We start from the raw sequence: 11,697 nt of genomic DNA on the forward strand, positions 1-11,697 counted from the left end.
AGACAACAATCGCAGCTTTTCATGTTACTGAGAAACTGCAAAAAAAAAAAAAAGTGTACACTGCTCCGTCCTTGAGATGTGAGAAAATCTTAAAGTTACAGCTTTACCTCTGACTGTTACAAAGCATTGACACTGGAGACTCCTTCCATAAATCTTACATAATCAACTTTAAAAAAAGTCTGTTCATGTGAAGTGTGCACCTTACAGGTCACGTTGCAGGATGTTACTATAGAAACATAACGTATTAGAACAAGCGTATTAACATAAACCTGAACTCATGTCAGAGCTGCTGTTATAGAAAACAAATCAACACCATCTGTCCAATCAGAATTTAGAATTCCACAGCACTGTGGTGTGAGTGTATGTAATTAACAGACACTTTTCAGTGAAATCATAACAGTTTAATTTGAGTATTATATCATTTAGGCCTTTGAGACGCACCCGGCCTTCAACACCCTTCAAATCCCAAAAGCAAATCTGTTTCAGCTTTAATGTGTTCTGTGTGGTGTGATATAAAATCTACAATACAGAGAATATTGTAAAAAGTAATATTTCAAATCATTCAACAAGCAATACAAAGAATGTGTAGAGATTATATACATAATGCGATTTCAGCTGGATTAATGCACCTAAACTGACTTTAGTGCTAAAAAACGAAACAGTGCAGGAATTTCTACTTTTAGCAGAAAACAAATGACATCATTCAAATTAAAAAAATGACACATCTAAAAATGATGACATCACGTCATCGTTTGTTTTTCTCATTTTAGGCATACAAAAAAAATGTATCATCGATCATAAAAAGTGATACTTTTAAATCCCACTGAAAGTCACTGTTAATTAATTCCCCCGTTATGAAGTTCTCATTATCAAGTCCTGGATTATTGCTGATGTGAAGAGTTTTCAGCCCTTGTTGAAAGTAGAGGTGCATTTCCCCGGAGGAGGTTCCGGCGTCTGTGAGATACCCGAGTAGACGTCCTTGAGAGGCGTGTCCTTTAGCACAGAAGCCTTTCAGTAGGGATTAAGATAGCAGCTCCACAACTACCTTGTCTTCTCGTCTTTTCACACATCATCACACTTTTTACACTGGATGCACTGGATTTATCCTCTAACTGACGAGTTACACATGCTCAGGAAATTATAATAACAAAACAATGAAAAAAGAAGACATTAGGGGTTCACTGGCCTGTAGATCTAAAAAGGAGAAACCACCAAAATTACATCACGCATCGGTTCCGGAAATATGACGATTATATAATAATCTATACACATGCAAATGTTTATACATTATATATGCAAAAAGTTATCGAATTTTATTCTGCATTTTATTTTTCTTATTTATTGTCCCCTTTCTCTTATTTTCTGTAAACACACATTAACTGGATATAAAACAGGCAACCGTTTGTCTTCGCAAATAGAGAGCCTTAACGCAAATATTTCAGATTCTCTCACACAAGTCTAGCACTGTGTTACACATCACTCCATATTCAAGCACATTACTGAGCAATAAAAACACGCTGTTTTCGGAAATTAATCAATTACGTTACTGTTACCACCACGAAGTTCATTATTCTCCAATAACAGCACATCCTGAAGTGTTTCATTCCCCTTATACAACGGAAATTTACCAGCTATTCCAATTTCTTATTTATTAAAACATGACAGTGTATTTTTTGTCCTTTTAGAGTTACGTTTAATGTTGTGGAACATCCTGGAAACAAGTTACCATCTCCTATTATCACATATGTTATAGCAGCTATAAATAAGCAGTCGTCCCCTCACCCGTCCTCTCTCTTATTTATTGTCTCTTGAAGTTAATAAGACAAAAAAACAAACAAACAGCTTGTCATGTTACAGAGAAACCGCAAAAGCGTAAACTCCTGAAACTGTCAGAAAATCTTACTGTAAAAAAAAAAAAAAAACACTGACACTGGAGACTCCTTCCATAAATGTGAAGGAAACGTCTCCTTACAGAAAACCTCACATCACCAATTGTGTTTTTCTTTTCTTTTTTTTTTAAAAACAAAGAAGAAGTTGCTATAGAAACTAGAGGAGAATATAAACCTGTGACTTGCAGCTGCACTGCTGTCAGAGCTGCTGTTATAGAAAAGAAATTCAAACAGTGCTGTGGTAGAAATCACTGTAGCTTTATCAAAAGTTTGATCTCACTCGAAGAGCACGTTGAGAATCGAGACGCCGAAAAGACGGGATGAGAAGAAGTCCTGCGAGGTTTACGTCACTCCAGAGTGTTCTCATCCACGTCAGTGTAATGATGTAGAGAGCAGCTGGTTGTTTCCTGATAAGACGAGGAGAAAAGACTGCTTTCCTTTGCAGCCCTCCATTTTAATCTCCTCACTGCCGGCCAGCGTTGGCTCTGGTCTCGTCACTAAAACCCGTTGGCGCCGCACGTACTGTACGTCCTCCTGTTTGTCCGTTATCTTCTCTGTTGCTCTTCAGACTGGAGCCAGGTGCCGTGATACCCGGCTCATCCGAGCCTCAGCTGGAGCAGCGTGTGCTGTCATTACACTCTAATCTTTTGTCCTTTTTTGACGAAATGTGTCCTGTCACACCTTGATAACGGTCACAGATGGCATCTGGTTGTTGCTGTTGTTGCTGTGGTTGAGGAACTGCTTCAAAAAATGCATAGGCAGAGTGAGAGAGAGACAGAGAGAGAGAGAGAGAGAGAGAGAAGAAAATGAGTTGAGCGAACAAGAAGGACGATGATATGCATCACTCTGGAGTTAATGTTTAATGGGAGTTATTAGCCTTAGCACTGCAATCCTAATAACTTAGTTTTACATCCTTCTTTCCTTCTAATAAAATGTGCTTCCACACGATGAAGCCTCGGTTAGACATGTACAGTGTTAAATATGAATATGAATATAAATATAAATATGACTTTCGCCTTCTTTTCACAGCTCCACGTGTTAAATATTTTACTAGACAAGACACAACTATGCGAGCAGATGTCTTTATATCAAAAATACACTACGTCCAGGAAGTAAGAGGGTTAGCTAACATTAGACTAACTCTAAAGGTAATTAAAGCCGTTAGCTAACATTAGGCTAACTGTTTCATTGTGGAATTAAAAGCAGTGGCCACTCTCAACCTGATTAGTAAAGCTGATCAAAAAAAAAAAAAAAGCTAGCTAACATTGTGTGAATAAAGTTTGCTAGCAAGTTTGGGTGTTAAAATTACACATTTCCTATTTTATCCTGGGTGCAAATAGCTCAGCCTTAAAATAAACAAAAGGGTCTCTAATAAAAGATTCTATATTAATATAATATAATATAATATAATATGTTTCATATATCTTAGTAGAAATTATGTTCTTTGTAGCTAATTATCTAGGAATACATGGAGCTCTGGTTCTTCACAGTTAGCGAGATATTTAACAATAAAATACAATCGTCTGGTTCTCCTTGGCTAACTAGCTACTTATATTTATGTTCAAAAATATCTTGACTAGGAAAAAGAGGTTCCTGATGATGAATAAATAATAAAATGGCTATGAAACATCAGAGTTGGTTGTTTGTGTTGGTTTTTTAAGAGTTTTGTTGAGATGATATGGTGTTGTTGAGGTGAGGACGAGGCTTAGGCTTCTACAGAGTAACTTGCCAGACTGATTCACCTGCTCGTCATCTTCTGAGCTCTGGGTGGAGGTGGAGGTGGTGGGGTTACACCTTGCTCCGTAACAGCCCCCCTGTCGGATGCTCAGGGGTACTGCATTCCGACGAATTCTTGGCTTTGTCTTTGTTATTGTTAGGCTCGTTGTCTTTGATTATGTCGTACTGACGGCAGAAGAGGGCAATCACACCTGAAAGCGAAAGAACAACAAACAGGAAAAAGGTTTTTTTGCTATTTAAGATTAAGCCTAGATTAAACAAAAGCTTACAGCTTGGAAAAAAAAATCAATCATCTCCTTCTAAAAGGAACTGGCCTAGTGGTTTCCAGTAACAATTATCCCACCAGGATATTTAAGGATTATGGTTAATAGAAGGCTCATTCTCATCATTTTTTTTTTTCAACATAGCATTCGAAGGTCTTCTTACCTGCCCACATTACTAGCACCACCACGATGATGATGAGCTCCCCCGCCCTGAGCTGACTGGCTTGCCCCACTTCCTCCATGGTGACTTCGTCTGAGGAGATACATGGCAGCTGTCAGCTTGACAGAACGTCACACTCCTAAGTTTAGCATGACGGCTGTGTGAAAGTGACAGTCCATAACTCTTTTAGCTGATTAGGAACTTAGTCCCGTCTGCTTCTGTCAGAAAATGAGGTCTCAAATCACTTTTGCCAGGAGCTTTGAGCTTCTTTGGATGGATAATGGTTCTGGATTTCTATAAACCTTCTACTTGGCCAGCTTTTGTGAATGGTAACCGATTTACTGTAGAAGGAACCTTACAATAGAAGGGAAATCTTATTAAATAATAAAAATGGAAGAAAGCAATGCGCTTAGAGGGTGATTTTAGAGAAGTAAACAATTTTGAGCACCAAACGTTCCAAATTCTCATCATATACTATGAGTTTTGAACCCGTAATATACTTTCTGGCTGTAGGACTGTGTATGAGAAGATTGCACTGACTGTGTGTGTGTGTGTGTGTGTGTTTACTTTTAGACGCCTGTCTCTCGGCTTCCTTTGGCGTCCTGAAACGCAGAGTTTCGCTCGGCGGACTCGTCCCCTGCACACTGATGGACTGCACGTGCACGATGTAGTCCGTCTCCGCCTCCAAATCCCACAATGCACAGCTCCGTGTGGTGGTGTTCACTTCCTGTATGAAGCGCAGCATGTGCACGTCCTTTTTCTGTCAGCAAGAAAATGGACAAAACAAAGAAAAAAAGTCAGCATCTTACAGGAATCTCGGACTTCTGACGAAAATATTGTTTTAATCAAAGTTTCGAAACTCGAATAACAGTTTCTCAGTTTCAGTATGAAGAGTTTAGAAGCCTGAGCTGCTGATTCAGCTTCCTCTCTAAGAACAACAAAGGAAATTGAATGTTTTAACAATGTACAAAAAAAGTAAAAGAAGCGAGCCAGGATTCTTCTATTTCCACTGAACCGTAATCTCACATTGATCCTCTCTCAATATCCAGGTTTGAGTTTATCATTCTCTTTCAGCTGTGAATACTGCTCACTTTTTCCTCTTTTTTCAAATTTGTGGTTGATTTCTGCTAACGAACAGCATCCCCACAACATGGTGCTACCACCACCATGCTTCACAGCGATTTGTGGCTGCTCACAACGTGAGTTTGAGGCTGAACTTTTGCAACATTCCAACAAACTGCCACACGCTCATGCTGGACTTAATACAGCTCCTTACTTACGTTCAACGGCAGCATCAGGATTATAGAAATCAATCTATTTGAGGCAAAATGTTCGATCAGCGCAGTATTAAATGCTCGCTCTGTGCGAGATAACTCTAATATAGAGATCTGAAACTCTAATATACAGCCGTAACACAGGAAATAATTTTAGCTAAAGCTTACGTAATTATTATTATTTATACCGCAACACTGTTGAACTATTCACTCTAATCCGAAAGTGTTGCATCTGGTCAGAAAGTGTTGATTAATTTTCTATAACAGCAGCTCTCTCAATAGTGCAGCTGCAAATGACAGGTTTATATTAATATACATAATATACTATATACTATAAATATTATAGTACGTTTTCCACAGTAACATGACAAGCTGCAAATTTTTTTTGTCTTATTAAGATATATAGGCTGATGAGGAAACGGCTGTTTATACTTGCTGTAAGTAAGCGGTGACAGGAAATAACATTTTCCACATTCCACAACATTAAATGCAACTAATAAAGAATAAAAACTACAACATGCTCTTTAATGAATACAAATTCTTAGCATTGGCAAATGGCTGTGGTATGAAAGTGGCTATTAGTTGTGAATATCTCCCAGTCTCACTGTGGTGGCTCAGGGGTTAAGGCTTTAAAAGCCAGATTGCTGGATTCTCTCCATCTCTCTCTCTCTCCCCCTCTCTCCCCCTCTCTCTCTCTCTCTCTGTCTCACTCTCTCTCTCTGTACCTGCTGTGTGATGGCAAATCCAATAACTGGCTCTGCTCCTGGAATGTCCCATGTCACTGTAGCTGAATTGGCCTTTAGATCCCGGATAGACACATTTACAGGAGGAGCTAAACTGTCTGAGAGAGAGAGAGAGAGAGAGAGAGAGAGAAATTTTCAGTTGTAGAGACAGATTTTCTGTTGTAAATGAAATATTAGAATATTTGTGCTTGTTTGCATGTGTGTGATGTGTGTGTGTGTGTGTGTGTGTGTGAGTGTGCGTGCACATGTGTGTGAGCACATTAAAGTATTTCCCATGACTTGATATTCAGCATCAAAAGCCCTGAACTCATTCTTTCTCTGCATTATTAATATTCATAACCAGAAAGATACAGCTGGCATGGCTGAGCATCTGGTAGGACACAACATCCAGAAGGGGTGTGTGTGTGTGTGTGTGTGTGTGTGTGTTTGTCTCCATGTGATCTGTCACTGTATTGGTGAAGCACAGTGAGAAAGGCCTGAATTATACATAAGAGCTCTACAACTGGGTCAAGAGCCTCAACTATGGCTTTGTGTGTTTGTGTGTTTGTGTGTGTATGTATGTGTGTGTCTCAGACAGAAAAAAATGCCTGTGTGTGTATGTGTGTGTGTGTGTGTGTCTCAGAGGGAAAAAAAAAACGCCTGTGTGTGTGTGTGTGTGTGTCTCAGACAGAAAAAAAAATGCTTGTATGTATGTGTGTGTGTGTGTGTCTCAGAGGGGGAAAAAAATGCCTGTGTGTGTGTGTCTCAGAGGGAGAAAAACGCCTGTGTGTGTGTGTGTGTGTGTGTGTGTGTGCGCGTGTGTCTCAGAGAGAAAAAAAAGCCTGTGTGTGTGTGTGTGTGTGTCTCAGAGAGGAAAAAAAAGCCTGTGTGTGTGTGTGTGTGTGTGTCTCAGAGAGGAAAAAAAAGCCTGTGTGTGTGTTTGATATTTCTAGTTTCCTGCTCTTTATCCATCACCATCAGGAGCAAAGGTCCTTTTTAAAATGATTGACAGCTCCACACACAGAGTCAGTCTGTCCTTCCAGCTGCCGCTGTTGCTGTTCTTCCACTAATCTGATTTCCTTCTGGGAAAAAACCTGTAGATTCTGTGTAACAATACAGCCATGTGTGTGTGTGTGTGTGTGTGTGTGTGTGTGTGTGCTCTGAGTCAGGTTAACCCTCAGCTAAAATTAATCACACACCACACAACAGCAGAGGCGGAGGGATGGACGGGTCGGATGAGTAGACTACAGCTCAGATAGAAAGAAAGAAAGATAGATAGATAGATAGATAGGACAGATAAATAGATACATTAAGAAACAAAGACATGGACAGACAGACAAATGGATGGATAGGACAGGGAAATAGACAGCTCAGATAGATAGATAGATAGATAGATAGATAGACAGACAGATAGATGACTCTTGTCCTGACTCATGACTTGACTAAACCTCCTGTGTCACTGTTTAGACTGCACTGCAGTTTCCCACCAATACAGTCTATAGTACATCAGACAGAAAAAATACAGATGTGGGTGTTATTCTGCCATATCAATCCAAAACATACTGCAAAATTCACCAGAAATAACAACTTCGCATGAGGTCAAAGCTCCTCTCAGCCTCCAGATGTGATTTCTGGAAGGCAGTGCGACATCTGGCAGTGGAAGAATGAGGAAAAACAGAAAGGATAAAAAAGCTGCTCAGATGATGTGAAAGATATCGGAGGCAGTCATAAAAGCAAAACGTGGGCAGACAAGTTAGTGGAGAACATTTGTGAAAGCGAAACAGTATTGCTGTAAATATACCACATTGTAGAACTGTTTTTCTTTTATTTGACATGAAAGTCAACAGCTCGCTGGGAAAAAAGCATGAGAGTTTACATCTGCTTGAAATGTTGATGACTTAAATGAGCCTTGAACAGTAAAAATGTGCTGACTGTGTTGTCATTAGAGACATTAACGAGACACACTGCGATAAATTAACTAGAGGATGTTGACGGGGGCTCAAACTTTTGAGCTCGATGATAAAATTCTGCTGGCTGTAACGTTTAGGTTGATGGGAACGTGGTGGAGGTGGTGGTGATGCTGGAGGAGAAAATGTGTCCCTGTGCCGCTCTCTAGTGTGTTACAACAATTTTATTTTATTCTCACTCTGGACTGTTACGTTGCTGCTGCAGATAATCTCTGATATCAGTACGTTTTCTGTAAGGAGGTTTATTTAACATTTAAAGAAGGAGTCTCCGGTGTCTGCGTCTCCAGTGTCTTCAGGACGGAGGAGTTTACGCTTCGAGGTTTCTCAGTAATGTGACAAGCTGCATTTTTTCACTCCATGAAAGAGAAAAAAGGGAGAAATGTATGTCTAGCTGCTATTACGTATGTGATAACAGGAACGAACTTGTTTAACAGACGAGCCACAACATTAAAAGAGGAGCGCAGCATCATCACACCACCTCATTGTTGATTATTTTCCTGTAACAAAGTGTTTCATTCCCTGTGTGTTAGTGTCTTCTTTATTATTCTAATAGCAGGGGTGTACAAACTTTTGTACATATGATTTATGAATAACCATTGTGTAGGCGTGCCTTAAAGACAGACCTCAATGCAAATTTGGAACAATTCATACGAGCCAAATCATAATTAAAGGTGCTCAAGGTAACTTATGGTCCTGGGAGGAGGAGGAGGAAGAGGAGGACTAGGAAAAGGAAGAGGAGAAGGAGCAGGAGGAAGAGGAGAAGGAGGAGGAGAAGGAGGAGGAGGAATAGGAGGAGGAGGAGAAGAAGGAGGAGGAAGAGGAGGAGGAGGAGAAGGAAGAGGAGAAGGAGGAGGAGGAATAGGAGGAGGAGGAAGAGGAGGAGGAGGAGAAGGAGGAGGAAGAGGAGAAGGAGGAGGAGGAATAGGAGGAGGAGGAGAAGAAGGAGGAGGAGAAGGAGGAGGAAGAGGAGGAGGAGGAGGAGGAGAAGGAGGAGGAAGAGGAGGAGGAGGAGGAGAAGGAGGAGGAAGAGGAGAAGGAGGAGGAGAAGGAGGAGGAGGAATAGGAGGAGGAGGAGAAGAAGGAGGAGGAGAAGGAGGAGGAATAGGAGGAGGAGGAGAAGAAGGAGGAGGAGGAGGAAGACTCCAGTTTCTGATTAATGGACGTCTTCTCCACATTTGCAGTGAATTTACGGCCACTCTTGCTAATGTTTTACGACCACATGCACTTTTCTCTCTCTGATTCTTGATTTTATGGTCGACTGTAAATCTGTAGCACTGATGGCTGATGATAGTCGCTCGTTTTAATGTTTTCAGTGTTTAACAGTGAAAGTGTTTAATAACCTGGAAATGTCTAGCTGAGGCATCATAAAGAAACTTTACTGACATATTTCTGACCTTTATGAGGAATGATCACCTGATCCTGACTCATCCTGCTCTTTCCATTCCAGGGTGAAATACGCTTTATTTTAGGAATGCGAGGGCTTCTTCCAAAACGATCAGCACACAAACGTTACGCTTTTTTTACACAATTCTTCCGATTTCCTTTAACCTGTTAGTTATTAGTTACGCACTGATCCTGTTCTGAGTCTCGTGATGAAATTCTGGCTCAGGAAATATCTTCATCTGATCTGATGGCCTGATTTTTATTTTATTCATGCTATAATGACGTATGAAGTACGACATTCAGAGACACAAACCAGATCAACCACAGAAGCAGCAGAAGCTTGCAGAGACGTGATTAGTGCGATCAGGGTCGGACAGCGTCTGATGCTTTGAGCTCAGCTATTAGTACTGGATTTTTTTTTTTTTTATTTTAATGAAGCAATGGGCTCAATTACTAGATCTACTAGATCTATTCACTGCATTAATTCTTTACTGCTTCTTTTATGCACTGTTTTGTGCACTTCACATAAATGTGAAAATGTGGACATACAATACACTCACTGTCCACTTTATTAGGAACACCTGTGCATTCATTCGGTTATCTAATCAGCCAATCATGTGGCATGCAGATACATTTGTGACTTTGATCGTGGCATGGATGTTGGTACCAGAATGGCTGGTTTGAGTATCTCATAAACCGCTGATCTGGAATTTCACACACAACAGTGTGTTATTACGTGAAGCTCTTGACCTGTAACTGTATGATTTCATGCATCATGCTGCTGCTGCTGCAACATGATTGGCTGAGTAGATAACTGCATGAATGTGCAGGTGTACCAGTGTTCCTAATAAAGTGGATGGTGAGTGTGTATGACAGATATGGTGTTAATTTTTTTTATTTAAAAAAATTCATGTTAGTAATTGAATTTGAAAAAAGGCACAATATGAATCCACATGCAGTTTTTTTTTTTTTGTTCTATATTAATTCCTATTGAAGTGTTTATTTCACTGTTTTTACACAATAAATAATTATAAAATTAATTTATATAAAATACATTTTACTTTTATTTTTTAATTGAAAATATAACCCCATCTCTCTCGCTATGTGTGCGTGTGTGTGTGTGTGTGTGTGAGAGAGAGAGAGAGAGAGAGAGCAACAGGTGCATAAGATCTAGTCATGCATCTGACCTGATATTGTCACCTGTAATCCCAATGCAACATGCAGTGCACGAGGACGCTAAGCATGGTCGCGTGCAGTGCATGCAACACATTTCTCTCACACGCACATACACACACACAAACACACACACACAGATTGTCTCTCACACGCGCGCACCAGCACGAATTCCACAACCCTCGTGAAAAGCCTGTTGCCTTTTGTCTCGTAGACGCGCTCGCGCACTTACCAGCCAAAACCCGCGACACGCTGAAACAGCTCAGCACGCGCAGCACCGCGCGCGCCAAACACGGCGCCATCCTTTAGACCGCGCGCTCGACGTGCAGAAGCAGCTCAGTTCCCCTCATCCCCTCTCTCCGTTATTCTCTCACGAGGGGCGGGAAACTGGGAGAGGGGGTGGGTGGGGGTGGCTAAGGGGTTCAGTCCGGCTCTCGCGCGACCGTCTGCCTCCGCGCCGTGTCGCATTAAAGGCGCGTGCGTCGCTGACGAACCGCGTGTTCATTAACGGGAGAGACGACCGGGTTTCAGCACCTCGGAGAGCGCAGCACGCTCAGCACTCAGGAAGCAAGAGAAAGACGGAAAGAACGGAGACTGGCACGTTAACAACGGAGACGACGGAAAGATGCACACGGTGCGCGCGAGACGTCTGTACTCACTGCCTGCGTCAGAGGAATTCAGATACCCCCCCCCAACACACACACACACACACACACACACACACACACACACACAGAGAGCTGTCTCCGTGTGTGTGCCCATCTCTCTCTCTCTTCTACTGTGTGCGCCCATCTCCCTGTCTGTGTGTGTGTGTGTGTGTGCCCATCTCTCTGTCTCTCTCTCTCTCTCTCTCTATCGCTCTCTGTCTGTGTGTGCCCATCTCTCTGTCTCTCTCTCTCTCTTACTGTGTGTGCCCATCTCCCTGTCTGTGTGTGTGTGCCCATCTCTCTGTCTCTCTCTCTCTCTCTCTGTCTCTCTCTCTCTCTGTCTCTCTCTCTCTCTGTCGCTCTCTGTCTGTGTGTGCCCATCTCTCTCTCTTACTGTGTGTGCCCATCTCCCTGTCTGTGTGTGTGTGCCCATCTCTCTGTCTCTCTCTCTCTCTCTCTGTCTCTCTCTCTCTCTCTGTCTC

General features: G+C 41.5%; 1 protein-coding gene across 3 annotated transcripts; it reads right to left on the reverse strand.

Annotated features, from left to right (window-relative positions):
- Window positions 1–326: 326 nt before the first annotated feature.
- Window positions 327–11,458, reverse strand: fndc5a (fibronectin type III domain containing 5a). Of its 3 annotated transcripts, none has more exons than XM_026939454.3 (6): window positions 10,801–11,458; window positions 6,049–6,164; window positions 4,617–4,809; window positions 4,053–4,142; window positions 3,684–3,817; window positions 327–2,627 (listed from the first exon to the last, which is right to left on the reverse strand). In XM_026939454.3, the coding sequence occupies exons 1-6, from the start codon at window positions 10,868–10,870 to the stop codon at window positions 2,565–2,567; spliced, it is 666 nt and encodes a 221-aa protein (XP_026795255.1). In that variant the 5' UTR covers window positions 10,871–11,458; the 3' UTR covers window positions 327–2,564. The 3 variants fall into 3 exon arrangements, with proteins under 3 accessions (XP_026795255.1, XP_026795253.1, XP_026795252.1); XM_026939452.3 differs by having other exon boundaries at window positions 327–2,630; window positions 3,632–3,817; window positions 10,801–11,452; XM_026939451.3 differs by having other exon boundaries at window positions 329–2,627; window positions 3,632–3,817; window positions 10,801–11,449.
- Between the last annotated feature and the right edge of the window lie 239 nt (window positions 11,459–11,697).

Source organism: Pangasianodon hypophthalmus, chromosome 3, assembly GCF_027358585.1.
Source record: "Pangasianodon hypophthalmus isolate fPanHyp1 chromosome 3, fPanHyp1.pri, whole genome shotgun sequence".
Lineage (NCBI taxonomy): Eukaryota > Metazoa > Chordata > Actinopteri > Siluriformes > Pangasiidae > Pangasianodon > Pangasianodon hypophthalmus.

Bases quoted from the DNA above. Each gene is read 5' to 3' on its own strand.
- fndc5a (XM_026939454.3), bottom strand. From the start codon at position 10,870: ATGGCGCCGTGTTTGGCGCGCGCGGTGCTGCGCGTGCTGAGCTGTTTC. The intron at 3,818-4,052 runs GTAAGAAGACCT...TTTCGCTTTCAG, and splicing joins GGTGCTAGTAATGTGGGCAG to GTGTGATTGCCCTCTTCTGC. The intron at 2,628-3,683 runs GTGTAACCCCAC...TTTTTGAAGCAG, and splicing joins GGGGGCTGTTACGGAGCAAG to TTCCTCAACCACAGCAACAA.